At 65.3% G+C, this 25,739-nt stretch overlaps 14 protein-coding genes across 14 annotated transcripts; 8 read left to right on the top strand and 6 right to left on the bottom strand.

Annotated features, from left to right (window-relative positions):
• Positions 1 to 340: 340 nt before the first annotated feature.
• On the top strand, positions 341 to 4,018 carry MICPUN_99197 (predicted protein; the record flags this gene model as incomplete). The annotated part of the gene is made up of 1 exon (XM_002499815.1): positions 341 to 4,018. One exon carries the CDS (start codon positions 341 to 343, stop codon positions 4,016 to 4,018), a length of 3,678 nt encoding a protein of 1,225 aa, XP_002499861.1.
• Positions 4,009 to 4,747, bottom strand: MICPUN_107835 (predicted protein). The gene has a single exon (XM_002499347.1). The coding sequence runs from the start codon at positions 4,712 to 4,714 to the stop codon at positions 4,025 to 4,027; it is 690 nt and encodes a 229-aa protein (XP_002499392.1). The 5' UTR covers positions 4,715 to 4,747; the 3' UTR covers positions 4,009 to 4,024.
• An 845-nt stretch (positions 4,748 to 5,592) lies between these two features.
• On the top strand, positions 5,593 to 7,448 carry MICPUN_56538 (predicted protein; the record flags this gene model as incomplete). The annotated part of the gene is made up of 1 exon (XM_002499814.1): positions 5,593 to 7,448. One exon carries the CDS (start codon positions 5,593 to 5,595, stop codon positions 7,354 to 7,356), a length of 1,764 nt encoding a protein of 587 aa, XP_002499860.1. The 3' UTR covers positions 7,357 to 7,448.
• Positions 7,449 to 7,478: 30 nt separating this feature from the next.
• MICPUN_56539 (phosphoglycerate mutase family protein) lies at positions 7,479 to 8,645 on the bottom strand (the record flags this gene model as incomplete). The annotated part of the gene is made up of 1 exon (XM_002499346.1): positions 7,479 to 8,645. The coding sequence occupies one exon, from the start codon at positions 8,643 to 8,645 to the stop codon at positions 7,479 to 7,481; it is 1,167 nt and encodes a 388-aa protein (XP_002499391.1).
• Positions 8,646 to 9,081: 436 nt separating this feature from the next.
• Positions 9,082 to 9,662, top strand: MICPUN_75925 (predicted protein; the record flags this gene model as incomplete). Its single annotated transcript, XM_002499813.1, has 2 exons — positions 9,082 to 9,124; positions 9,226 to 9,662. Coding segments are annotated over 2 exons (480 nt in total), but the record flags the coding sequence as incomplete, so codon positions are not given.
• Positions 9,663 to 9,885: 223 nt separating this feature from the next.
• On the bottom strand, positions 9,886 to 12,512 carry MICPUN_99199 (SNF2 super family; the record flags this gene model as incomplete). Its single annotated transcript, XM_002499345.1, has 2 exons — positions 9,886 to 12,187; positions 12,217 to 12,512. The coding sequence occupies 2 exons, from the start codon at positions 12,510 to 12,512 to the stop codon at positions 9,886 to 9,888; spliced, it is 2,598 nt and encodes an 865-aa protein (XP_002499390.1).
• A 186-nt stretch (positions 12,513 to 12,698) lies between these two features.
• Positions 12,699 to 13,721, top strand: MICPUN_56542 (predicted protein; the record flags this gene model as incomplete). Its single annotated transcript, XM_002499812.1, has 1 exon — positions 12,699 to 13,721. The coding sequence occupies one exon, from the start codon at positions 12,699 to 12,701 to the stop codon at positions 13,719 to 13,721; it is 1,023 nt and encodes a 340-aa protein (XP_002499858.1).
• Positions 13,722 to 13,724: 3 nt separating this feature from the next.
• Positions 13,725 to 14,503, bottom strand: MICPUN_107837 (predicted protein). The gene has a single exon (XM_002499344.1). It carries the CDS (start codon positions 14,484 to 14,486, stop codon positions 13,788 to 13,790), a length of 699 nt encoding a protein of 232 aa, XP_002499389.1. The 5' UTR covers positions 14,487 to 14,503; the 3' UTR covers positions 13,725 to 13,787.
• An 805-nt stretch (positions 14,504 to 15,308) lies between these two features.
• MICPUN_79232 (predicted protein) lies at positions 15,309 to 16,364 on the top strand (the record flags this gene model as incomplete). Its single annotated transcript, XM_002499811.1, has 1 exon — positions 15,309 to 16,364. The coding sequence occupies one exon, from the start codon at positions 15,309 to 15,311 to the stop codon at positions 16,362 to 16,364; it is 1,056 nt and encodes a 351-aa protein (XP_002499857.1).
• A 731-nt stretch (positions 16,365 to 17,095) lies between these two features.
• Positions 17,096 to 18,592, top strand: MICPUN_66832 (predicted protein; the record flags this gene model as incomplete). Its single annotated transcript, XM_002499810.1, has 1 exon — positions 17,096 to 18,592. A coding segment is annotated over one exon (1,497 nt), but the record flags the coding sequence as incomplete, so codon positions are not given.
• Positions 18,593 to 18,772: 180 nt separating this feature from the next.
• Positions 18,773 to 20,189, top strand: MICPUN_56546 (predicted protein; the record flags this gene model as incomplete). Its single annotated transcript, XM_002499809.1, has 2 exons — positions 18,773 to 19,006; positions 19,134 to 20,189. 2 exons carry the CDS (start codon positions 18,773 to 18,775, stop codon positions 20,187 to 20,189), a joined length of 1,290 nt encoding a protein of 429 aa, XP_002499855.1.
• A 377-nt stretch (positions 20,190 to 20,566) lies between these two features.
• MICPUN_90156 (predicted protein) lies at positions 20,567 to 22,765 on the top strand. The gene is made up of 3 exons (XM_002499808.1): positions 20,567 to 20,647; positions 20,817 to 21,746; positions 22,008 to 22,765. Exons 1-3 carry the CDS (start codon positions 20,570 to 20,572, stop codon positions 22,698 to 22,700), a joined length of 1,701 nt encoding a protein of 566 aa, XP_002499854.1. The 5' UTR covers positions 20,567 to 20,569; the 3' UTR covers positions 22,701 to 22,765.
• On the bottom strand, positions 22,762 to 23,823 carry MICPUN_112644 (hypothetical protein; the record flags this gene model as incomplete). Its single annotated transcript, XM_002499343.1, has 1 exon — positions 22,762 to 23,823. One exon carries the CDS (start codon positions 23,821 to 23,823, stop codon positions 22,762 to 22,764), a length of 1,062 nt encoding a protein of 353 aa, XP_002499388.1.
• A 400-nt stretch (positions 23,824 to 24,223) lies between these two features.
• SMT1 (sterol methytransferase) lies at positions 24,224 to 25,528 on the bottom strand. The gene is made up of 2 exons (XM_002499342.1): positions 25,445 to 25,528; positions 24,224 to 25,270 (listed from the first exon to the last, which is right to left on the bottom strand). Exons 1-2 carry the CDS (start codon positions 25,501 to 25,503, stop codon positions 24,289 to 24,291), a joined length of 1,041 nt encoding a protein of 346 aa, XP_002499387.1. The 5' UTR covers positions 25,504 to 25,528; the 3' UTR covers positions 24,224 to 24,288.
• Between the last annotated feature and the right edge of the window lie 211 nt (positions 25,529 to 25,739).

Below are 25,739 nucleotides of genomic sequence, written 5' to 3'. Positions count from 1 at the left end.
TACGCCGTAGACAATAGAACAATAGCAGGAGCGCGTGTAATGAACCGTAGGCGACACGGTCTCCCTCCTCCCTCGCGCCAGCCCCCGACCGCCGCCGCACAACTTTGTCGAGCACGTACTTTTCACGGATGTTAACCCTTAGCCCGTGGCACAACCGTCGGCGCACCATCGCGCGCGGCGAGGACGACCGGGCGAAATCGACGAGGCGGATGCGCGGATCCACCCGGTGGTGATTGTCGTCCGTCGAGGAGACCGGCGATAGCGTCCAATCTCGACGAGCGCGGTCGCGTAAGGGGCGGGTCCCCGGGGGTGCCCAGTTGGATTCATTCTAATTAGGTCGATGGCGCCCAGATCGGAGGATGAGGACGGCATCGCCATCCCGCCCGCGCCCAACTGGTACGGCTCCGCGCTCGCCGATTGGGGCGTGGGGTGCAACGACATCTACGCGTACGCCGCGCGCAACACGATCGTCCTCCTTCGACCCAACGGGGGAGGCAAAGGATCGGCGGTCGGCGACGAACGCCCCGCCGAACCTTCGTCGTCGTCGCGGTCCCCACCCGATCGCGACGCCTCCTTCGCGGGCACGCTCGTGGGCCACCACAACCGCGTCACCGCGCTCGCCTTTGCGCGATGCCCCGGGGTGGAGCACCTCCTCCTGTCGGGCTCTGCGGATAAAACCGTGCGCCTCTGGGACGTCGCCGACGGTCGATGCGTCAAGATCCTTCGCGGCCACGCCGTCGACGTCACCGCCCTCGCGACGTCCCATCGGGTCCCGGACCTGGCCGTGTCCGGAGACAGGAGCGGTAAGTTGCTCGTGTGGAGGTTCGGCGGCGTTAACGGCGCGGACGGGCCGGCGCAAACGCTCGAGCCCCTGGACGCCAGCCCCGCGCTCTGCCTGGCGATGTCGCCGCACCCACACAGGGACGAGGTGGCTTGCGGGCATCAGAGCGGCGCCCTGGGCGTGTACGTGCTGTCCGGCGACGGCGCGGTACGGAAGAGGCTGCCGGCGCGGTCGGGTGACGCGCAGGCGTGCGCGTGGATGCCGTCCATAACCTCATCGCGGGATTCACCATCCGAGATGAACCCCGATTCAACAAAAGAACGCGATACGGGCGATCCCCCGATGGTTTTAGCCGTCGGCAGCCGGGAGAAGGCCGTGACGCTGTGGTCGTGGGACGGCGCGAGGACGAGCCTGAGGAAGACCTTGACGCTCCCGAGGTGCCCGCCGCACCTGTCGGAGGCGCAGCGGGGCAGGCTGTGGCTGTCGCTCGCGTGGTCGGCGAACGACGACGAGGACACAGCCGCGCACGCCGAGGACGCGGCTGGCGCCGAGCCGCCGGCGAAGGCGCCAACGGACGGGCGAACCGTGCACCTGGTCACCGCGAGCCACGGCGGGGACCTGCTTCGATGGACCCTCGACGTGCACGAGCTGCTCGGGTCCAACGGCGCCGGTCACGTCACCAACGCCCCGGTCGCGATGGACAAGTTTGGTCCAAACGACAAGGCGCACGCGAGAACCGTGTTCACCATCCGCGTCAAGCGCGGCGCCGCGGTGACCACGTCGCTGGACAGGAGCGTGAGCGTGTGGGACGTGGGTAGGTGCGAGCGCGTGTGGAGCACGTTCGGCCTCGGCGGGTTTTCCTACCACGTCGGAGTCGATCCGGAAGATCCGTTTCGAGCGTCGGTGGCGTGCGGCGACGGCTCGTTGCGGTCGCTGGACCTGCACCACGCGCGAAACGGTGGGAACGTGCTGTGGCGGGGTTTGCCTCAGACCAAGGCGACGTGTGCGGCGTGGTGCCCCCCGGCCGAGGAGGGCGAAGGTCACGGGGGGAGGGTCGCGGTGGGCCTCGAGGACGGGCGGGTTGTCGTCGTGGACGTGGGAAGTCAGGGACGGTACGCGGTGCAGAGGGACTGCCACGCGGGTCCAACCGTCGCGGCGCAGTGGATCCGATGCGGGTATAGCGACGGCGACGGCGGCGGCCACGAGCTTTGGACGCTGGGCGAGGGTAGGCTCTGGAGGTGGCGCTTCCTCGCGCTGCCGGAGGACCGGAGGAAAGGGAAAGGCGCCGGCGACCAGGCCCGGGGCGGGTCCGGCGGAATCTTCGAGGACGTCACCGACTTACTCGCGGGTACGCGAGTCGAACGCGGCTTCGCGTCTACGTTCGAGTGGCTCGAATCGCGCGACGACGCGGGGGACGGCGATTCGTATTCCGAGCCCTCATCCCGGCTGGCGGTCGGGTGGAACGACGGCCGCGTGAGCGTGTACCGCCGGAGGAGGAGGGAGACGGGCCGTTCGGACCTCCTCCTTCCGGGGGACGATCGCGGGTGGTCGTGGACCGAGCTCTGGTCCGCGCGCGAGCACACGAAACGCGTCACCGCCGTCCGCTGGCACCCGCGCGCCGCGGAAGCTGACGACGAGGCGCTCTTCCCCGGGTGGCTCGCCGCGACGTCCAAAGACGGCTCGTTCCTCGTGTACGACGGCGGCGGCGGCGTGGTCCGCTCGCCGCCGTCGTGTCGCCAGGCGCTGAACGACGTCGCGTGGGCGCCGGGAGGCGCGGGAGCCGTCGCGGCAACCGCGGGCCAGGACGGTTTGGTTCGTGTCGTGGACGTGAGCTTCCGACCGAGCCTTCGCGCGGTGATGCGCGGCCACGACGGGAGCGTGCTGTGCGTGTGCTGGGCCAGGGTGGACGACGCGGGGGGTACCGCGCTCCTGTCGGGGTCGGACGATCAGACGCTGCGGCGGTGGGATCCGGACGATCCGTGCCATTACCCCTCGGCGATCGAGGAGAAGGAAAAGGCGGAGAAGGCGGAGGGTACGACGACGACGGTGGCGGATGCGGAGCCGTCGGCGGCGTCGAAGGAGGGCGGGGGAGAGGAGGGGAAGGACGCTCCGACGCTCCAAGGCCCAAACGCGAAGGACCCGGTCGACGACGGTAAGAGGGCCAAGAAGAAGGCCAAGAAGGCGTCGGGCGGCCGGGGCCTGCTCAAGGCTCCCGCGTGGGAGAGCACGCCGGAGGGCGTCGCCGCCGGTCAGGCCGCCGCCGTCGACCTGGCGCGCCGCCTCCACGGCCGGGGTTCCGCCTCGACCGCCGGGGCGTCCGCAGACGACGACGAGTGCACCTACGGCCCGAGCGGCGTCGGCCTCTACCTCGGCCAGGAGGAGGCCACGCGGCTCCTCGCCCTCGAGGAGCGCGCCTCGCTCGCCGCCGCGGACGGCGGGGGGTACAACGCGAACGTCCCGTACAACTCGTCGTCTTCTTCATCCGCCGGTGACTCACTCCCGGGCGGTGACTCACCGGGCGCGAGCGGCGGCGCGTTCCGTCCCGCGGAGCGCGCGGCGTGCGCGGCCCTGTTCCGCGGGGACTACGTCGCCGCCGCGAAAATCATGCTCGGGTCCGGCGACGGCCCCGTCCCGCCCGATTTTCTCGCCGCGTGCGTCGGCGGCGGCCGCGACCTCTACGCGTCCGTGGCGCGTGAGCAGGCGGATCGGCTGGAACGCCGCGGGGAACACCAACGCGCGGCGCTGCTCCACCTGTCTTTGCACGACGTGGTCGCCGCCTTGGGGTCGCTCAGGCGGGGCGGGTTCATACGCGACGCCGCCGCGCTGGCGGCTGCGAGGTTACACCCCGGGGACGAGACTCTCGTCGCCGTGCGCCGCGAGCTAGCCGCCGCCGAGGAGACCCGGGGCGGGATGGAGGCGGCGGCGAAGGCTCACCTCGCGGCGGGTCGACCCGCGGCGGCGGTCCGCGCGCTCACCCGGCGGACCTTGGGCGGCGCGAGGGCGGCGGCGGAGGTGGCGTTGACGTGCGGGCTGAGGGGTGAGCCGGAGCGACACGCGGTGTTGAGGGCGGCGGCTGAGTGCGCCGAGATGGGCGACGTCGAAGGGGCTCGGTCGGTGATTGGCAGGTGGAGGGAAGGGACGACGGAGGGCGAGGGCGGGGAGTCGGAGGTGGAGGCGGCGGAGGCGGCGATTGAGACGCTCGTCGTGACGAGGCAAGTGTCGCTGATAGATCTTTGACTCGCTTTAGTCGTTGTTGAGGTACAGCCAGATGCCCGCCACGCCGGTGAGCGAGGAATAGAACATGGTCAGGAGGAAAACCGGGGTGATGCGAACGCCCATGAGCTTGAAACCGACGTCGGCGGCCAACAACACCTCCCGAAGTTCAGCGAGCTTAGCGCTGCGGTGTGCGGCCAGTCTGGAGACTGCATTAGGCAGCTTATCGGCAAAGCTCGTCACGAAGCCCATCAGGCCGGCAATCGTGGGCCAGATGGTGGAAATCATGGTCGCCCACAACCAAGCGTAGAAGATCAGCACACCTTTCAGGTCTTTAGTAGTGCCTTCCATCTGGTCAAAGTCGGAACGGAGAACTTTTCCACTGCCGATGGCGTACCACATCGGAATCAGAACCAAGATGATTAAGAACTCCACGATGAGGACGAAACCCGACCAGGAAGCCGAGAACCGATTCATCTGGTCAGACATCACGGCGTGCTTCACGATGAATTCATCCGCCCGAGTTTCGATGTCCTTCGGAGACAACGCGGTTACGGTTGCGGATTGGCTCTCGGCGTCCGGATTAGGCGCCACCTTGGACAAGTCTTTGGACGATTTGATTGACAGAGATTTGCGCCAGGTCGCCGCGATGTCCTTGCCCTCCGCCCCCGCAACAAGCACGAGTAGCTCGTCCCGCATGTTTTTCAATTGAAGCATCATCGCAGGGCAACAAAGCATGAAATGCCCGGTTACGCCACTCCACCAAGGCACGCACGTGGCATACATGGTGATCAAAAATACCATGAACTCGAACCAGTATCCCTTGAACACCGAAGGCGCGATAATCGCGGGAATAATATAACCAGGTATGTAGCACAAGCCGATGACAGCGCCTAAATGTCCAGGGCCATTCAGTCGCAGCATGTGCAGTATCTTCCAGTCCGCTTCGCTGAAGTTTGAGAAGGCCGCATCGCTGGGACAAGGTCGTTCGCCTCCGGGATCAACCTGGAGTCCCGCGGCGAACACCTTGCCCGTCGCGTTGCTGACGCCGAGGATCTGTGCCACGGCCCACATGTTTGAAAAGCCAAGGCACCGATGATTAATCACGTAGGAGGACCACATCTGAAGAACCTGCCCAATTACGCCCGCCGCGAGCTTAAGGGTTCGCATCTCGCACTTGCTGGAGCGAACACCGATCCAACGCAGCTGCTTGCAATACATTGGAAATCGTCTCTCCAGCTCGTCGCTTCCGTGTTGCGGATTCAGGAAAGAGGCCAAGCTCTTCGCGTCGGTTCCCTCGAGGGCGCCTTCGGTGACGGGCACAGATGTCTTCCCCTTCGTTGGTACACCGCTCGCGCCTTCCCCGGGGCCGGACCGACGACGGGTCAGACCCTCCGCGGATGGCGTCCCGTGCAACCCGCCGTCCAACATGGTGACCGTGTGATGATCGCTCATGGTGCCCCCACACGTGCGTGCGGGGCGAATGTGCGAATCTCGTTAGTCTATCATCGCACTCGCGCCAAATCCAATCTGCCAAATCCCACCTCGATCGGGTGGCCAGGAGAGCTCCAGCGGCCACGTCGCTCGCCACTCTCACCATGCACGCGATGTTGACAGCCCCCATCGCCGCCCAGGCTCCGGCGCTGAGGCGCGCGTCCTCCCGCTCATCCCGGGGCAAGCGCATCGCGCCCCTCCGCATCCGCGCCGCCATCGCGGATCCGGATGCCGCTCTCCTGGCGAAGACCTCCGTCCCGGAGTGGAAGCTTCCCCGGGATCCTCTCGCTCCCGGAGCGCCACCCGCAGCCGGCACCTGGGGCCCCACCAACCAGACCATTGAGGACTGGCGCTCCATCTACCGCAACACGTCGCTATCCACCACCGATGGCAGCGCCCCGCGGACCATCGATCCCGCCAGGGTGACCGGGACGATCCCGAAGGACCTCAGCGGCACCCTCTTCAGGAACGGCCCGGGCCTCCTCGAGATCTTCGGCAAGAGGCTCAACCAGTTCTTCGACGCCGACGGGCTGGTGTACTCGATCGCCTTTGAGGACGGCGAGCTCACGTTCAAGCACAACTTCGTCGGCACCAAGGGATTCACCGACGAGCAGGCCGCGAGGAAGATGCTCTACAAGGGCGCGTTCGCCATCGGCAACCCCAAGGGCGACTCCTTCTACAACCCGTTCGATTTTGACGTCAAGAACGTCGCCAACACGGGCGTCGTGAACTGGGCCGGGGAGCTGTACGCGCTGTGGGAGGGTGGTAAGCCCCACAAGATGGACCCGAAGAGCCTTAGGACCGAGGGCGAGGCGGACGTGGTGCTGGGCCAGCCCCTGGAGGTGCCCCAGATGGCTGCGCACTACCGCGTCATCGACTCTGAGGACCCGACGGAGAAGAGGCTGGTGGCGTTCTCCATCGAGAGCGTGGCGGGGTTCCTGCAGCCCAACAAGTGCTGCTTCTACGAGTGGGACGTCCACGGGAAGCAGGCTGCGAGGAACGCGTTCGGCGTCCCCGACGCATCCTTCGGCATGTTCCACGACTGCCTCGTCACCGAGAACTGGTACCTGCTCCTCCAGAACCCGAACAAGTTCGACCCGCAGAAGCTCTTCGGCGAGTACATGTTCGCGAAGTGCGCGCTGGCGGAGGTCATCGCGTTCCAGGAGGGCCAGCCCGCTAAGCTGCACATGCTCCCGAGGACGGACAAGGCGCGGAAGATTGGCCAGAAGACCATCGACGTCGATAACCAGTTCTTCTTTCACCACGTGAACGCCTTCGAGCCCGAGGGGTGCGACGACGCGTCCCGGGTGGTGATCGATTCCGCGCCCTGGAGGTACATGAACTTCGCGGTGAACCTGGACACGGTCACCCCCGCGTTCTACAACGGCGGCATGAGGGTGGAGTACACGAGGTTCGACGTGGATGTGGTGCGTGGGATGTCCGAGCAGGCGCCGCTCAGCAACAGGGTGATGGAGTTTCCGCAGATTAACCACAAAAACACCGGCAAGCCGTACAGGTTCACGTACTGCGCGGGGGCGGCGGTGAAGGACGACGTCAAGTGGGGACCCAACCAGTGCCTGATCAAGTTCGACACCGAGCCGAAGGTTGGCGTGAAATCGGACGAGGAGGTGTATTACTTCGGCGAGAGGACCTTCCTGCAGGAGCCCATCTTCGCGGCCAAGCCCGGCGGGAACGACGAGGACGACGGCTACGTCCTGATCGTCGCAAACCACGCCGGCGAGGACCTGTGCAGGCTGCACATCTTCGACGCGAAGAAGATTGGAGACGGGCCGGTGGCGTCGGTGGAGCTGGAGGATCACCTCCCGCCGGGTCTCCACGGGTACTGGTCAAACGCCGTGCACAAGTGACCTTATTCTTTCTAGCTCGCTCGCTGTCTTCTTATTTGCTCTTTTACATTACAAGGCGTCGAGTAGGGGCGCTTTCCCCTCGACATAAAATTAAAATCGCGATACGAAGCGGGATGAACGCGTCAGCACGTGTTATGCTCGGCCTTGACCGGTCCCTCGGGGCTGAACGCGCACCCATCCGTGTTCGCCTCTGCCAAGACGTCCATGCCCCACTTGATCTCCTCGCTCGACAGCGTCAGAGCCCGCTCCCAGTTCTTCTCCGGCAGCACCATCCGCGTCATCTTGTCGCTGCATCCGGGCAGACCCGCGATGGACTCGGCGCTGAGCGTGTACAGCTCCTTGGTGTGGAACCTGCCGTGGTCCACCGTGGGGTCGTCTATGCGCTCCAAGATGATTGGGGTGGAGTTTGCGGGGTTGGCCACTCGCTCATACTCGGCGACGGTCCAGTGGAACCAGCGCATGAGAAACAGACGGAGCGTGAGTCCATGAGTGCATAGGATCATGTTGGTGTCCTTGTTGAACCTGCCCGCGTCGATGTCCCGCACCATGTGATCCTCGAAGATGGTTATCCGGTCGAAAACGTCCGCGCCCGATTCGCCGTTTGGAAACCGGTAAAAGAACCTGCCAAAGTACTGCCTCTCGCGCTTCTCAGCCTTCTTCTGCTTGAGGTCCTGGAAGTTCCCAAAGTCCTGCTCCCTCAGCTGGGGCTCCTCCCTCACGCCGCTGATGTGCCTCTTCTCGAACGCCTGCGCGATCCCGAGCGCGGTCTGCTTCGACCTCCGGTACGGGGAGATGTAGAAGAAACACTTGTAGTCCGGATCGTCGTTGGCGTCGAAAAGGTCCCTCAGCATGGCGCCCGTCTGCGTCGCCTGCACGTGCCCGTTCTGCGTGAGGGGGATCTGGGAGTCCGGCGTGCGCGTGTACTCGCTCTCGTCCAGGTTGCCGGTGCTCTCGCCGTGTCGGACCAAAACTATCCGCTTGGGCAGCCTGCGCGTGGGCATCCCGTACGTGTATCCCTCGCCGTCGACGTTCGTGAGCCTCTCCAGATCTTGCAGCGGCATGCACACCGCGTCGTCCCACTCGTCATACGACCCTTCCTCGTCGATGCTGGCCTCCTTGTCGCCCGTCTCGATCGCCCCCAGGCGCGCGGACCTCGTTTTCGGCCCTCGACGCATTTTATGCAGTGCTATCCACTCGCGTGCCACCGCGCCGCGCTTCGCTTTCGAAACCTCGCGACCCCCTTTGAGGCCGGGAGCCGACGGCGACGCATGGGCGCCAAGAGCGAACATCTCCTCGTGTGCAAAAGAAAAGACGGCGCAGAGGGCGCGATATGCGCCCTGCAGACTGTGCCGGGGTGGCTTCTCCGTGGCGGCTATCGGCCCACGTTTTGTTTTGGCACGTTTTGGTTTTCGCGCGAGCCAACTGGCGAGTCGATCACCCGCCTGCCGCCAATTTTGTCGAGGGCGTTCGACTGGGGGCAGGGCGGGCCAGAGTTGGTCGCGCCCGTCGTCGGGTCGGAGCGTATCGAACTTCTGTCAGGTACCGTGATCCTCCTGCGAAGACTCCGGCGCACCCAACCAGAGCGCAAAGGCGGTTCCCAGCTCGACACGCCCTCTGCGACCTCTTCGTGCCCATATTTAGGATCCGGCCATCATGGTTGCGAAGCAACAGGGCCCGGACCCCGCGGACAAGAACGGCGAGAGGGGCACCGTGTTCATCCCTGGCGGTAAAAAGTACAAGGGCCAATGGGTCGATAACAAGATCACCGGTGAGCACCCACCTATCCTCGCCCCGCCCCGCCCCGCCCCGACTTTCGCGTCCACCGCCCGTCCCCGTTCTGACCCCTCCCGCCCGAAATGAAATCTCCAGGCCGAGGCACCATGACCTGGCCCAACGGCGACAGGTACGACGGCGAGTGGTTCGAGGGCAAGAAGCACGGCTTCGGCACCATGTGGCGGTGCGAGCACGGCAAGCACAGGGTCGAGTACAACGGAACGTGGGTCCACAACAGACGCGACGGCTACGGCGTGATGCACAACGCAAAGGGCGAAACGTACGAGGGGGAATGGCGCGACGGCGTCAGGCACGGGAGGGGTAAGCAGACGTACGGCGGGAGGTTCGACGGCGCGGGCGCCGACGTCTTCGACGGTGAATGGGTGGAGGGGCGACGCGCGGGGCACGGGGTGATGCAGCTCGCCAACGGGGATCTGTACGAGGGGGAGTGGCTCGACGACGTCAAGCACGGCGCGGGCGTCTACTACTACGAGGCCAAGGGGATGAGGTACGACGGGGTGTGGGAGCGCGACACGCCCAAGGCTGGGGTGTACGAGTCGATCGACCCAGGGGACGTTCCCGTCGTGAACTTGCCGGCGCTGGAGCTGATGGACGCTGAACAGGTTGGGGAGAGGGCCAAGCGAGCCGCGCTCGCGTCGTTGAGTCGCGCTCGATAGTTTGTGCCTTCGTAATCGCAGCTTCGTAACATACCTAAACCCGTAATCGTTTGTACCTCATCGTAATCGCGCGTCTTTCTCAGACCAGATTCGTGAGGCTGAGGAGGAGGCTGAGGTCCGCCTTTCGCATTTCCTGCCTCTCCTTCTCCGTCTTCTTCACGAACGCAGCCTTGGCCAGCTCCCTCTTGCGCTGCTGAAGCTCCATCATCTTCTCGTCAATCGAATCCTTGCACACGAACCTCACCACCTTCACCGGCCGGTCCTGCCCCAGCCTGTGCACCCTATCCATCGCCTGATCCTCCGTCGCTGGGTTCCACCACGGGTCCAGCATGTACACGAAGCTCGCGGCGGTGAGATTGATTCCCACGCCTCCAGCCTTGAGGGAGACGAAGATCACATCCGGAGAGTCCGCGTCGGGGCTCTGAAATTCCCGGATGCACTTCTCCCTCCCCGCCGCCGAGACGCCGCCGGTCAGTCGAACGCACTTGAACCCGGCAGCCTCGACGGACTTCTGCGCGATGTCGATGAAGGTCACGAACTGGCTGAACACCACGGCTTTGGCCTTGCGACCGCCGTCGCCGCGGGCCCTGAGGTCCGTCTTGAGCCGGGCCACGAGCGCCTCGGTCTTGGCGCTGGGGGGCGCCGCGCCCGCGCCGGTCGAGGCCCCGTCGCCAGTCTCCCCGTCCTCGTCTGGCGGCGCCTCCACGAGCTCACCCGGCTCGCAGTCCGCGCGGCAGAGCGGGCACGATCGCTTCCGCTCGAGCGCGGGCGCGATGCATCCCCGGCAAAACACGTGCGCGCATCGGGTGACCACGGGGTGGAACATCGTGCCGAGGCAGATGCAGCAATCGTCGAGGCCACCCGCGCGGAGAACCGTCAGCAGCTGAGCCATCTGCTCGCCCGTCGGCGGAGTCACCGGCTTTTCTTCCCCGTTCTTCCCCCGGGGCACGAGTGCGCCGTGGCAGCACAGCTGTCTCAGACGAAGGATGACCTCGAGAGCGTGAGCGTAGTTGCCGAACAGGGTCCCGTCCTCGATCATACCTCCTATGGTTTCCTGCGCGGCTCTGAGCAAATTGGAGTACCGCGCCCTGTCCTCCAGACCCATCTCCACGGTCTGCACCAACACCTCCTTGGGCGGCAAGCGCACAAGCGGGGTGCCGTCCTTCAGCTTTTGTGCCTTGGTGCGTCTGAGCGCGATGGCGGCCATGAGGGTGACCAAGCGATCGTATCCCACCGGGTTGCCGGCGTGGACCGGCTTATCTACCACGCGGGTCCAGAACGACCTGTCGTCCAGTGGTTGCAAGCGAAGGAACGCGAGGAGGGAGTAAAGGTCGTTGAGGCGATTCTGTATGGGTGTGCCGGTGATGGCCCACCTTCTCTCCGCGGTGAGCTGCCTGACGGCGATGGACTGACCCACGTTGGGGTTCTTGACGTTGTGAGCCTCGTCGAGCACAACCCTGAGCCACTTAACCTTGTTGAGCACGGCGCCCTTATCGGCGGTGAGGGTCCCGTAGGTGGTGATGACGACGTCGTGGCGGGCCAACTCGTCCGTCACCTTGGTCTTTGACGCGCCGTGGTACCGACACACGCTGAGGCTTCCGTCGGTGTGTTCCGCAATCTGCTGCTCCCAGTTTGAGAGGACCGAGACCGGGCACACGATCAGCGTCGCCTTGGGCCCGTCCCGCGAAGGGGGCGAGGATGTGGACCCGGCCTGATCCTGCTTGCTCGCCAGAACCTTGGGAGCGTTCTTCGAGGGACCCGGGCCCTTCGTCTTCCCCTTCGGCTTCTTCGTGGGGGGCTCGTCATTCTCGGGCGCCTCCTCGAGCGCCGGGGGCGCCGCGCCCGGTCGGTTGGACGCGATGAGCGCGATGGTGTTGAGCGTCTTGCCCAGCCCCATATCGTCCGCGAGGATACCCCCGCGGCACACCTGCGGCCTGACCGAGGTCTTGTACGACGAGAGGATGTTCACGTACATCCCCGTCTTTTCCTCGTGGGACCAAAACGGCGGCAAGGCGTTGCTGTTTTCCCTGTGCAGCATCCACGCGAGCGCCTCCTTCTGGTGCGGGTACAGCGGCGCGGTGATCGTTTCGCTCGGCGTCGCCATCTTGGTGGACTGGCGCTCCTCCTCCAGTCGCTTGAACAGCTGGTCGAGCGCATCCTCGCGCTCCGTCGCGTCCATGGTCCTCGTCACCGGCTCCAACTCCATCACGCGCCGGGCGGCTGGTTCGACGTTGTTACCCAGAACCAGCTGGCCCAGGCGGCACCGCTTGATCACCTCCTCCTTATTCTCGGGAAGGCCCCAGAGGAAAAGCGTGACCGGAATGGAGTACTTGTTGTTCGCGCCGGTGGTGACCACGCCGGACGCGTGGTGCACCAGCTTTCTGTCCAGCATGGGAGCTAGGTAGAGCACCTTATCCCGCGAACCTTGATGTCCAGGATGTTGTTCACCTGGATGGCGTTGCGGTCGTAGGGGTTCTTGGGCTCTCGGACCAGACGAACCTGTTCGTTCCTGCTCACGGTGCCGCTATAGTACTGGACGCCGACGATGTAGGTCTGGAACGCCCCGAAGCAGATGACGGCGCGCTCCACCTCCGCCTCGGTGTCCTCCGCCTGCGTTCCCAGATCCTCGTCGAAGCGCTCGACTGGCACCGCGGGGGCGGGGGCGTGGGCAGTGCTGGGGGCGGGGGCGGGGACGACGGCGGGCATGCCGTCGGCGTCCTCCTTCCTCGTGCGCTTCTTGGCGGCGCGTCCCATCTTGGAACCCATCTTACGAACCCTCCTCGGCGGTACTTGGGGGGCGCAATCTGAAGGGCGGTGCTGGGGGGCGCAATCTGAAGTGCGTTTCAGTTTTTCTCGGCTTCGACGCAAATTCCTCTCACAGTTTAGGGCACGATGCTCGCACGTGCCGTCGCGTCCCTCGCGAGGCGAGCCCACCACAGCTCGGCCGCCCCCGCGCAGCGCATCGCTGAACTCGTCGCCCGACTGCGCGATCACGAAGATAGGGAGGCGGTCGTGTTCCCCGCGGCGGAACGGAACGTCTTCGGGGACATCAAGCCCGAAGTGCGTTGGAGCTACGGGGAGCTCATCGATCGGGCCAAGGTCTTCGCCGCCGGGCTGAGGGACATGGGATACGGACCGGGGCAGAGGCTCGGGGTCAAGATGTACAACTCTCCCGAGCTTGTCGTCGCCATGGTGGGATCCGCGCTGGCGGGTAACGACGTGGAGACGGCCAAGACCGCGGATGACCTGCTCGAGGTGCAGTGCAGGGGCACCTTGGTGGAGGTTGACGACGCGGAGATCGCGGGAGGGATGATCGGGCAGCACGAGCCCATCGTCGTGGGCGGGGGCGAAATCTCCGACCCGATCGTCCACTGGCAGGTGATGATGGAGGCCTTCAAGGGCCAGTCCCCGCCGGATCTGCCCGCGGACCAACCCGGCGCGGGGTACTACTTCTCCTCCCCGACCAGGGTGGCCACCGAGCAATCGCTGGTGAAGAACGGCGCGGCCGCGGCGGAGGCTCTGAAGATGACGAAAGACGACAGGGTGTGCGTCGCCGTGCCCTTGACGCACAACATGGGCTTTGGCTTCGGTCTGATGGCGGCGTGGCACGTGGGCGCGTGCGCGGTGATGCCCATGCTCAAGCCCGTGGACACGAGGCTGACGGACGAGGAGCACGGGCGGAACAGGGCTATGAACGTCGTGACGACGCTGCTGGACGAAAAGTGCTCGCTGGCGGTGGCCGACTCGCACGTGCTCAAGTCGCTGCCCGTGTTTGGGTACGGCAAGCTTCCCGCGGGGATGGAGGCGCTGAGGGGTGGGCTGACGAAGGTTGGGAGCGGCGACGCGCTCGGGCTCGGGGAACCGAAGCTGTGGTGCGAAGTACCCTTCACGACAGTCGGCGGGAAGCCCAAGTAGGTTCTCGTCAAGGTTTAACTTACTTGTTCTACATCGTGTTACACGCGCGACTTAAAACGACCCTCGTCACGCGGAAAAGGCGGGAGTCACGTGCGCCCCGATCTTCTCCGACGTGACCTCCTTGCCCGTGAGCATGCTCGCCAACGCGGCGGAGTGCTCCCTGCAGCTGTGGTCCTTGAGGCTCAGGTGCGGGTCCCATTCCTTCTGGAACTCTGCGCACCTCGCGTCAATCTCCCGTTGGCATTCCACCCCGTCCCCGAGCCTCTGCCCGACGACGGCCTGGCCGACGAACTCGCACTTGCGCTTGGGTATTCCGCGCAGCGTGCGAGTCCGGAGCTTGCCCTTGACGCTCCCCCCGGCGAGCAGCGTGGCGGCGGTGGCTGGCGACGCGGGCTCCTCGGGGAGGAAATCGTAACAGGTGACCGCGTTCCAGTCCGTGCATTTTTCCGTCCCGTTCGCGTCCGTCTCGCACTCGAGGTGCCGAACCAGCACCATGGTGTGATCGAGCTCGCCGGGGTACTTGTTTCCCAAGCCCCACTCGAGCGCCTCCAGACCGACCAACGGCACCCGCGCGATGTAAACCTCGCTCGGCGAGTGCGGAGGACCCGCCCACGACGACGAGCCGGACGAGGTAATTGCCGCGGATAGATCCCTGGTGTTTTTGGGAATCCGGACAGGGTGACGGAGGCGCGCGCCTCGGGGCTTTGACGTTTCGACGCGCGAGCGCGCCGGGGCGGATACGAACGACAGTGTGAGCGTCGTCATGCGCGTCTGGTCGCGTGTCTCTGACTTTGCGCGCGCGGTCGAGGTCACGAGGACACACAACTCCCGGGAAAAGTCTGGCCACGTCAGCGCAGATTTCGACCCCGGGCCAAACTTGCGCGGCGGAGAGCGGTCGACTCGATTCGGCAGCTTGGTTTCGGCAGCTGAGGCGCGGACGGTGAACGAGCTTGCGAGCGGAACCGGGTTCAGTTGAGCTCATTCTCTCCCGGGTGCCGATCACAGCGCTCCGCCGCCCTGGACTTGGCCGCGGAGGACCACGAAGGAGACGCGGCGGCTGGCGGACGAAAAACGCTCGCTGGAGTCACGCCGGCTTACATTCGAGCCGCCATGAACGACGCCCTGCGCGCCGAGGCTGCCGAAGCCTCCGCGGCGGCGGCCGATCTTCTCGCCGCCCTCGCCGACAGTCACCTCGCGGCGACGGTGCGCGGTGACGCGACCGTCGGGGCGCTGTTCTTCGAGGCGCCGCTCAAGGGCGTCAAGTCCCTCTGCACGGTTCTCGGGATGACCAAGGACAGGCCCGCGGAGCAGCGGTTCAAGCCCGTCGCCGCCAAGTCCCGGCTCGTGGGCGTCGGGGATGAGGAGAGCGCCATCGGGTGCGGGCTGCGATCGGAGCACGTGGAGATGGTGCGGGGCATGTGCGCCGCCGCCAACACCGCCGAAGGGTTCAGCGCGCTGGTTTCCGTGGCGCTCTCGTGCGGCACGAACGTGGTGAGGGGTGCGAGGTACACGGTCGCGACGGGGGGGGACGTCGCGTGCGCGGTCGACGATACCGTGGTGAACCCCGCGGCTCCGTCGGTGTGGGCCATGACCCCGAAGTCCACCCCGGAGAATCCAACCAAAGATGAGCCGTGGATGTACTGCCTCTCCCGCGGCAGGGCCAGAGCGGAGAAGATGCCCCCGTTCGGCTACGCGGGCCCGCTCAGACCTTACCCCATCATGACCCCGCGCAATCCCCTCCACCTGAGGGACCTCCCGCCCAACGTCCCGGTCACCGACTACCACGAGGACGCCGAGCCCACGTCTGAGATTGAGTCGAAGCAGCAGCAGATGACGGTGCAGTACAAGCCGGGGCAGATCGACGTCCTTCGAAAGTGCTGCCAGGTGGCGCGCGGCGCGCTGGATGCCACCATCCGCGCCGCCAGGCCCGGGGTCACCACCGAGGAGCTCGACAAGATCTGCCACGCGTACATCACCGCGCACGGGGGGTACCCGTCGCCGCTCAACTACTACAACTTTCCAAAGTCGTGCTGCACCAGCGTCAACGAGGTCATCTGCCACGGCATCCCTGACGCCAGGCCGCTGCAGAGCGGGGATATCCTCAACGTGGACGTCACCGCGTACATCTACGGCTACCACGGCGACCTCAACGAGACGGTGCTCATCGGGGAATGCGACGACGAGTCCAAGCACCTGTGCATGACGGCGTACAAGTGTTTGCAGCGGGGCATCGAGACGGTGAAACCCGGGGCTAGGTACAGGGACATCGGCGAGGAGGTCACCAAGCTCGCGACGCAGCGTAAGTGCTCCGTGGTCAAGAGCTACTGCGGCCACGGCATCGGCACGTTGTTCCACTGCGCCCCGAACATCCCCCACTACGCCAAGAACAAGGCTGTCGGATCCATGAAGGAGGGGCACGTGTTCACCATCGAGCCCATGATCAACGCCGGCGACTGGCGGGACGAGACGTGGCCGGATGGTTGGACGGCTGTGACCCGCGACGGTAAGCGGTCCGCGCAGTACGAGCACACGATGGTGGTGACGTCAGATGGCGTCGAGATCTTGACGCGCAGGAACGAGGACTCCCCGAGGGTGTTCCCGTGGACGGATGGGGAGAGCGAGGGGGTCGTGCCGGGGAGCTGATGTTGGAGCTGGAGGAAATAACGCACAATCCGAACGCGTTTTGGAGAGAAAAGTCTATCCGCTAATCGTCAACCCGGCTCGCCCTCGCTCTCCTCTTCACTCTTCTCCGCGCGTCCTCGGGTGCGACACCCACCCAGACACACGCGCGAGAACGAGTACGTTCGTTTCCACATCGCATGCTCACCGCCAGTACCGGTTGCGTAAGGGTCGACGCCAGGTTGACGCCCCCAGGGTCCAAGATGTTTGCCGTCGTGGCGGCGCGGGCGTCGCGAAAGGTCGTATCGCGCTCGATAACGGCGCGGTGGACCGCTCGCGGCGCGTTGGGATTCAGTCCCATCGTATCGAGCGTCCTCTCTCACGTCGCCGCGGTCAGGGAGTTCGGCCCAATGCCGCACGCGCACCGTTGGGCGCGCCCATCCTTCGTCATCGCCAGAGCGACGGGCGCTCGCGGTGAGGGCGGCGGTCGAGGCGGTCGAGGCGGCCACGGCGGTACCGGCACGCGCGTGAGACCCCGTCGCGGTCGCCCCGATGAAAGCACCGCGCCTCCCTCGGAGCGACGCCCGATGTCCACGTCGTCGGCGCCCAAGGCGGCGAGCAAACCCAAGGTGGCGAGCAAACCCGTGGTGGCGTCCCAAGGTGGCAACGCGCCGACGACGGTGGCTTTCGCCGACCTGGACCTGTGCGACGAGTCACTCCGCGCGCTCCACGAGGTCAAGGGATACCGCCACGCCACCGAGGTGCAAGACGCGGTGCTGCCCCACATCATGGCCGGCAAGGACGTCCTCGCGCGCGCCAAGACCGGGTCGGGGAAGACGATCGCGTTTCTCCTCCCCGTGCTGGAGAAACTGAAGCGAACTCCTCCCGAGCGCAGGGGCGGCATCTCCGCGCTGGTGCTCTCCCCGACGCGTGAGCTCGCGACGCAGATTCAGGAGGAGTGTAAGCAGCTGCTCACGTTCAGGAGGGACATCAACGCGCAGGTTGTGTTCGGAGGTACCAACATCCGCACCGACGTCTCCCGTCTCAAATCCGAGCGATGCGACATCCTGGTCGCCACGCCCGGTCGGCTCATCGACCACCTCGAGAACGGGGACGTGAGCGCGCGCCTCAAATCGTGCGATACCCTCGTGTTCGACGAGGCGGATAGATTGCTGGACATGGGGTTCAAGCCCGCCATCGAGAAGATCCTGCGGCACGTCCCCGCGGGCCGACAGACTCTGCTCTTCTCCGCCACGGTTTCACCGGAGATTCAGCAGGTGGCCAAGAAGTCGCTTCGCTCAGGTCACGTCTTCGTGGACTGCGTGGGCGAGGAGGAGTCCGCGACGAACCTGCAGGTGAAACAGTCGCTCGTCGTCGCCGCTCAGGTGGACCAGTTCGCCGTGCTCAAGTCCATCCTCGACGAGCACTGCGCTAAAACGCCCAACCACAAGGTGATGTGCTTCTTCACCACGGCGCGAGCCACGCAGCTCGCCGCCGAGCTCTTCCAACAGATACTTCCAACAGACGTCATCGAGATCCACAGCAAGCTCTCGCAGTCGCGTCGAACGAAAGCCACGGACGCGTTCAGGGACGCGTCACGGGCGGTGATGATGACCTCGGACGTCACCGCTCGCGGCATCGACTTCCCGGACGTCTCACTCGTCGTCCAAATTGGCGCCCCGTCCGACCGGGCGCAGTACATCCACCGCCTGGGACGAACCGCGCGGGCGGGTAAAAGCGGCGAGGGCGTCCTCGTGCTCGCGCCCGAGGAGGAATACTTCGCGAAGGACGACGTGAGGGACCTGCCGTTGGCGAAGGTGACGCCCAACCACGGCGAGGACGACGCCGCCGCCGTCGCCGCCGCCATGCGAAGAGTCGACGACCGGACAAAGGCGCAACACTACGCCGCGGAGCTGGGATATCGTAAGGGATTGTTGCGCAAGATGGGGTGGAACGCCGAGCGCTTGGTGCGCGAGGCGAACGCGTACGCGGTGGACTTCATGGGATGCCGCGAACCCCCGCCCATGCTCAAGAGCACGGTGGGCAAGATGGGACTCAAGGGCGTGCCGGGTCTGAACGTCGTGTCGCAGCTGCCGGGGTCAGACGCCGGGGCACAAAAGCCGGGCGGTCCCGGGGGCGGGGGCGGGAGGGGGCAGCGAGGAAGTTTCGAACGCGGTGGACCTCCGCCGAGGGGAAGCGGCGGTGGCCGAGGGGGGGGAAGTGGCAGGGGCGGCCGCGGCGGCAGGGGCGGGTCGAGGCATCACTAATGAAGGTAGTTCGAAACTTGTGAGAGATTTCGTTCCAGCTTCCACCCCGTCCGGCCGAGCCGGTCACTGATGTTCGCGCGTGCGTTCGTTCGTGCGGGGCTGCCGCGTCCTTTTCTGCGTCGCGCGTCCAACAGAGTCGGAATAAGCAGGAGTGTTCACGCGGGCATGGCCTCCGGGGACGAGACCCGCGTGGCGATCGTCGGCGGGGGCGTCGCGGGTATCGCGTGCGCGCAATCTCTCGTCGCGAACGGATTCGGGAAGCGAGTGGACATCTACGATCAGGGTTCCCGCGGGCCCGGAGGGAGGACGTCGTCGTCCAGGCCGGTCGAGGTCAACGGCGAGACGATGGCTTTCGACCACGGCGCGCAGTTCTTCACCGCGAATGATCCGAAGTTCAAGGTTCGCGCCCACTCCCCGTCTCCACCATAACCCTAGATCCCGTCGCCAGATCTGATTATCCTCGGGTGCCCACTCGCGATGACCACCGGCTCACCGACCCACTCCCGCCGATACCCCCCACCCCCAGGCCGTGTGCGAGGAGCTCAAGGCTAAAGGGTACGTCGCGCGCTGGGACGGCGTCTTCGGCACCCTCAACGCCTTCGACGGCGTGTTCATCCCCAAGCGCCGGGTCGAAACCATGGGACCCCCGCGGCAGGACTTCTTCAAGCTGCTCACCGCCGACGAGGTGCTCGTGGGGGTGCCCACGAATCAAGCGATCTGCGAGGGCTTACGCGCGCTCGCGGGCGACGACGTGACCGCCCACTGGCACACCACCGTCACCGGCCTCGACCTCGATGCCTCCGGAAAGACCTGGTCCCTGTCCGGCGTGAACAAGCGGCGGCTCGACGAGGGCCGCGCGGGGTCCAAGGAAAAGAGACTGAGCGGACGCAACGCCGCGGTGGTCGTGTGCGACGTGATGGCGGCGAGGGAGGGAACCCCGGGCACGTGCGCAGTGCGCGGTTTGCCGGAGCGGGGCGACGCCGCGAACACGTGGCGGGCATTCGCCAAGGTGCCCGAGCGCGTCGGTCTCTTTTCGTGCATGCTGGCGTTTGACGCGTCGGCACCCAAACCGGAATTTGACGCGGCCGTGGTCACCGGCTCGCACACGATCGGTCTGCTGGTCAGGGACTCGTCCAAGCCCGGACGTGTAAAGCGGAAGGACGGGCTGGAGCGATGGGTGGCGATCACCACGACCAAGTACGCCGAGGAGACCATCGCGTCCGCGCCGCTCACCGTCGACGGCGAGTACAATCCCCAGACGGCCGAGTACTTCGCGAAGATCGAGCCGGCGATCGTGGCGGAGGCCAGGAGGGTCCTCGGGGTGGCTTGCGGCGACGACGACGGCGAGTACCCGGCCCCTGTACACGCCAAGTGTCAGCGGTGGGGCGCCGCGTACCACTCGGGCGCGATCGGCGAGAATTACCACGGAGTACCCGGTACGGGCGGCGTGTGTTTCTTCGACATGGACGCCGGGTTCGGGATGGCTGGGGACTTCATCCAGGGGCCCGGGGTGGAGGCGGCGTGGTTGAGCGGGGAGGCGGCGGGACGGGCGACGGTGCGAAAGCTGAAGGCTAAGCTGTGATGCGATGACCCGACGAACGCGAGGGTTGTGAGCGTTAGCACACTTTTTTCACGGTGGACCAAAAAGTTGGAAAAAAAAGGTTTGCGCGCTCCAATCCCGTCTCACGTCGACGGGAGTCACGAAGGGTCCCGATTATCGCCGCCGCCGCACTGTTGAGAGCGTCGCCAGACACTCTCTCTTCACCCTCGTTTATCGACACGATGGCCTCCGTCGGTGCTCTCTCCGCGCGCCCCGCGCTGGGCCAGCGCGTCCGCGCGTCCGCCTCCCGCGTCGCCGTCCGCCGCGCCTCCGTGGTCCGCCCCCGGATGGGTGGCTACGACTCCGGTAACGCCGCTGGCCTCGAGGGCATCACCCAGGAGAAGTACGTCCCCGGCATCAACATGCCCGAGGGTCCCAAGGATGCCCTCAACAAGTGGTCCCGCAAGATCACCCAGCCCAAGTCCCAGGGCGCGTCCCAGGTGAGCGCAACTCCCGATCCAACCCACCCCCCCGACCGGATCGCGCCCCGACGGTTGACGGATAAAAAGCAATCGGCCCTAACCCTGAAAAAGGCGGATCCGCCGAGGGAGACCCGAACCGACCCGCATCGGACTGACGTCTCCGTTCGATCCCGTTTCAATCCCTCAGGCGATGCTCTACGCCACCGGCCTCCAGCCGGAGGACATGAACAAGCCCCAGGTCGGCGTCTCCTCGGTTTGGTGGGAGGGTAACTCCTGCAACATGCACCTCATGGACCTCGCCGCGAAGGTCAAGGAGGGCATCCAGGCCGAGGACATGGTCGGCTACAGGTTTAACACCATCGGCGTGTCCGACGGTATCTCCATGGGTACCCCCGGCATGTCCTTCTCCCTTCAGTCCAGAGATCTCATCGCCGACTCCATCGAGACGGTCATGGGCGGCCAGTGGTACGACGCCAACGTCAGCCTCCCCGGCTGCGACAAGAACATGCCCGGATGCATCATCGCGATGGGCCGCCTCAACCGCCCCGCCATCATGATCTACGGCGGAACCATCAAGCCCGGCACCTCGTCCCAGGGCGAACCCCTCGACATCGTCTCCGCCTTCCAGTCCTACGGCCAGTACGTCACCGGCGCCATCGACGAGGAGACGCGCTGCGACATCGTCCGCAAGTCCTGCCCCGGAGCCGGCGCCTGCGGCGGCATGTACACGGCCAACACCATGGCCTCCGCCATCGAGGCCCTCGGCATGTCCCTCCCCTACTCGTCCTCCATCCCCGCCGAGGACCCCCTCAAGATGGACGAGTGCTTCATGGCCGGCAAGGCGATCAAGCACCTCCTCGAGATTGACCTCAAGCCCCGCGACATCATGACCCGCGCCGCGTTTGAAAACGCCATGACCATCGTCATCGCGCTCGGCGGTTCCACCAACGCGGTGCTCCACCTCATCGCCATGGCGCACTCCGTCGGTATCGACCTCACCCTCGATGACTGGCAGGCCGTCTCCGACCGCGTTCCCTTCATCGCCGACCTCAAGCCCTCCGGCAAGTACGTGATGGAGGACGTTCACAAGGTTGGCGGTACCCCCGGCGTGCTCAAGGTTAGTTACCTTTCCCGACTCTCCCCAACCCCCGACTCGATCCAGCGCACGTATCGTCTCCCGTCCGGCAGAGGAAGTGAAGATACTCATGGATTCCCCTTCTTGAGGGCTGCGCCGCTGCAGATCAATCCTTAACGTACCAATATTAACTGATCCTCTCGACGCCGGACGGACCCGTCGTTTCCCGGGCTCGGCGTTTCACGACCCAAACGGTTCCCGCTGACCCTCCCTTGTTCCTTCTCGTTCCTTCTCGTTCAACAGTACCTCATGTCCAAGGGTCTCATCGACGGTAGCTGCATGACGTGCACCGGCAAGACCATGGCCGAGAACCTCGCGTCCTGCCCCGACCTCTCCGAGGGCCAGCAGGTTATCATGCCCATCGAGAAGCCCATCAAGAAGACGGGCCACCTCCAGACCCTCTACGGCAACATCGCCCCCGAGGGTTCCGTGGCCAAGATCACCGGTAAGGAGGGTCTCTACTTTAAGGGCTTCGCCAAGTGCTACGACTCCGAGGAGCTCATGCTCGCGGCGCTCTCTGAGGACCCCGAATCGTTCAAGGGCTCTGTCATCGTCATCAAGTATGAGGGACCCAAGGGTGGCCCCGGCATGCCCGAGATGCTCACCCCGACCTCAGCCATCATGGGCGCGGGTCTCGGAAACGACTGCGCCCTCATCACCGACGGACGCTTCTCCGGGGGCTCCCATGGCTTCGTGATCGGCCACATAACCCCTGAGGCGCAGGTCGGCGGGCCCATCGGCCTCATCGAGGATGGCGACATCATCGAGATTGACGCCGAGAAGAGGACGATTGAGGCCGTCGACGTGACTGAGGAGATTTTCGCGGAGCGCAGGAAGAAGTGGGAGGCGCCCCCCCTGGAGGCCACCTCCGGTACCCTCTACAAGTACATCAAGTGCGTCGCATCCGCCTCGCAGGGCTGCATCACCGACCTCTGAGTGTCTTAGTCACGGGTTCAATCGGTTATTTCTAGAGGGTGTTAATCGAACGTCATAGTTTTCAACTTTGAGTCTGCCTATGCCCCCTCACCAGGTTGTCCATCTCCTCCCCGCTGAGCCCGAACGTGTACACCTGATAGTGGTGGTTCAGCGTCCGCTGCCCGTGCAGCGAGTGCTTGCCACCCCCGAGAGCCCCGTTGCCCGGTGAACCGGCGCCAAAGATGACCCGCCGAACCCTCGAGTGCGTCAGCGCCATGGCGCACATGACGCACGGCTCCCTCACCAGGTACGCGTCGTACCCCGTGCACAGGTACGGCCGTCCCAGAGTCTCCGTCATCTCACTCGCGCTCAGAGTCTCCCCGCGGCGTCGCTTTTCCCCAACCTCGCTCCGGTCGGGGGGCGTCGGCTCGGGCGCCGATGATAAACCGTTTTTTTCATCCTCGCCCGCCGGGTACGTCTCCGCGTCGCGCCTCGCCGCGTCGTCGATCGCCACCAGCGCGCAGTGACGCAGCGGATGGCCGTTACCTCCTAGATGGCCGTTACCTCGTCCGACGCACCTCCACGCTCGCGTCTCGTCTAAACCCCGCGCGATGACCGTCCCCGGCCCGGAGGGGTCGACGACGATGGCCGCGTTTGTCGCCCCGCCCTCCCTCGCGACGTCGATACAGCTTCGCATCCATCGCTTCATCTCCGTCACGTCCGTAGCGCACGGGGTTTCCAAAGGGACCGCCAGGTGGCTGTTGGGCTTCTGCCACGCGATGGGCCACAGCGCGTTCCACTCCTCCCACTGCTCCCTGGTTCGCGGCGCGCGCCCCGGCACCGCGGTTCGCTCAGGCGCGAGCGCGAACCGGTCCACCAGGTCCCTCACCGGCGCCGGCCACGCGCCGCCGTCCGGGCTCGCGTCGGAGCACTCGCACAGCAGCACGCGTAGCGAGCCGTCGTCGCCGTCGCGCCTCTGCACGCGCTTGACGTGCGTCAGCGCGCTCAGCGGGGCCTTGGCCGATACCTCCTTGAGCTGTCGACGGGGGTGGATGCGGGACGATGAGTTCGAGGGGGCGGCGGTGTCGGCGGTTGGTTCGGGCTTTGGGGGATGCCGGGGAGGGTAAGAGGGAGGTGACTGCATCCGACGGCACGGGGACGCACCACAGCATGACACTGCTTTTTCTCCACTGCCGCGACCCACACGTCTACGAGCTCGAGCACTGCGAAGGTTGACGAGGCGAGGGAGGTCAGGGCGATGACGGCGAGGTTGCGAGGCGGTTCACGCCGATGGGGACGGGGTTTCAGCGCGGGGCTCACCGGGGGCGGGCGTTCCCGGAACAAAAGACGGATCCGGAAGCTTCACATCGATATCCGCGTCGTCCATGTGATATAAGGACCCGGACCGCGACACGGGCGCCGGTCGGTGTGGTTGCTCTCGACCGCGGGTTGACACTTTTCATGACCATCCTGGAGTTTCGGGAAAACGCCGAAATCAGGCTGAGGTGCTCAGGGCGGCGCGGCGCGCGAGTCACGGTGTATTTGCGGCGCGTGAATCAAATAGAATCAAAGAACAAATCAATCAACGAGTTCCGACGCGGTGGAGCGCTCACTTGAGCGGCTTCTTGGCCGCGGTGAAGTACATCACGGTGTAGATTCCCTTCTTGCCGCCGGCCACGAGCCCGTCGGCACCCTTTTTCAGGAACCCGCTGACGCCCATGCTCCCCTTGGGCGCGATACCCACGGTCTCGAGCGCCAGCACCAGGTAATGGGTGATATTTCGCCCCCACCAAGTGGTCTTGAAAGACCAGAAGTCCCTCCACGGCCTCCACGCGCGGTCCGGGTCGATGGGCTCGTACCAGCTCACGTCCGCCGTCTTCACCAGGTCCTGCTCCTCGGTCACCTCGAAACCAGCCTTCTTGAGCGCATCCAGCACCTCGTGCGTGTGCCTCGCCGTGGGCAGACCGTTTCCGATGAGAATCTCCTGGCGAATCTTGCGGTGCTCCTCGTTCTGCGGGTCGTACTCGTCCGTCAGGCACCACTCGTAAGACGCGAAGACGCCGCCGGGCTTCAAGACGCGGAAGATCTCGGAGTAGCATCCCACGGCGTCTGGGGCGTGACAGGTGGCCTCGATCTGGTACACGGCGTCGTAGGTGGCGTCCGGCACGGGAATGTTCATGAAGTCCGCCTTGATGAAGTCGCAGTGGTCGTGACGGCCGGTCCTTCGGTTGAGCTCCTCGCCGCGGGAGATCTGGAAGGCGTTGTTGTTCAGGCCGGTGACGGACGCGCCGGTGAACGCGGCGATCTCGCGCAGGGGACCGCCGACGCCGCACCCGACGTCGAGGACCTTCTTGCCCGGGCCCACGTTGAGCTTGGACGCGAGAAAGTGCTCGTGCCTGATGATGGACTCGCGCAGAGTCTCCCACTTGTACCTGTGCGCGAAATGGAAAGATTCGCCCCAGCCGTACTCGTAGAAGGAGGTGGCGAGGTCGTAGTACTTGTTCACGACGTCGGTGTAGTTACCGGTGCGCTTGGAGTCGTCCTCCTCCTTGAAGTACTCCTCGTAGTCCTTGGTGACCTTGCCGGTCTCCCTGAGATCGAAAGGGTCGAGGGGTCGATGCGGGTCAATGGTCAGATCGTCCATCTCAGATCTACTCGCCAAGTGGCAACGTGCTCACTTCAAAATCGGGATAACGCGGGACGCGGGGGGGCTCCCTGCGCGGGTCACGGGTGGCAATGTGGCTCGTGCGGGGACGACGACGCACTTGGAATCGAGGTTACCGGCCATGTGGCGGAGCTTGAGCCCCGAAGACTTGGACGCCATGGCTCGTGTCGGAGGCGATCACGTGCACGATCTGTGAGGTTCATCACGAACCGGTTTTTTGTGGCTGGAGATCCCTTCGCTGCGCGGCTTCGCGCACAACCGACCGGTGTCCGACCAGGAAATTTGAAATGCCCCGTCGTGGTCCCTCAAGCCACAAGCGAGGGGCTCCCGACGGCACCTTCCGCGCGCTCGAGAGCAGGGTTCGGCGACGAGAACCGCTCTTTCGGCGTATCTTA

This window comes from Micromonas commoda, chromosome 2 (assembly GCF_000090985.2).
Source record: "Micromonas commoda chromosome 2, complete sequence".
Classification (NCBI taxonomy): Eukaryota; Viridiplantae; Chlorophyta; class Mamiellophyceae; order Mamiellales; family Mamiellaceae; genus Micromonas; species Micromonas commoda.
This window is presented reverse-complemented; position numbering and strand designations above follow the sequence as displayed.

Coding starts and splice junctions, on each gene's coding strand:
- MICPUN_90156 (XM_002499808.1), top strand. CDS start 20,570: ATGCCCGAGGGTCCCAAGGATGCCCTCAACAAGTGGTCCCGCAAGATC. Junction 20,648..20,816: donor AGTCCCAGGGCGCGTCCCAG/GTGAGCGCAACT, acceptor TCAATCCCTCAG/GCGATGCTCTACGCCACCGG. Junction 21,747..22,007: donor GTACCCCCGGCGTGCTCAAG/GTTAGTTACCTT, acceptor CTCGTTCAACAG/TACCTCATGTCCAAGGGTCT.
- MICPUN_107835 (XM_002499347.1), bottom strand. CDS start 4,714: ATGATGCTTCAATTGAAAAACATGCGGGACGAGCTACTCGTGCTTGTT.
- SMT1 (XM_002499342.1), bottom strand. CDS start 25,503: ATGGCGTCCAAGTCTTCGGGGCTCAAGCTCCGCCACATGGCCGGTAAC. Junction 25,271..25,444: donor GCCGGTAACCTCGATTCCAA/GTGCGTCGTCGT, acceptor TTTCGATCTCAG/GGAGACCGGCAAGGTCACCA.
- MICPUN_107837 (XM_002499344.1), bottom strand. CDS start 14,486: ATGACGACGCTCACACTGTCGTTCGTATCCGCCCCGGCGCGCTCGCGC.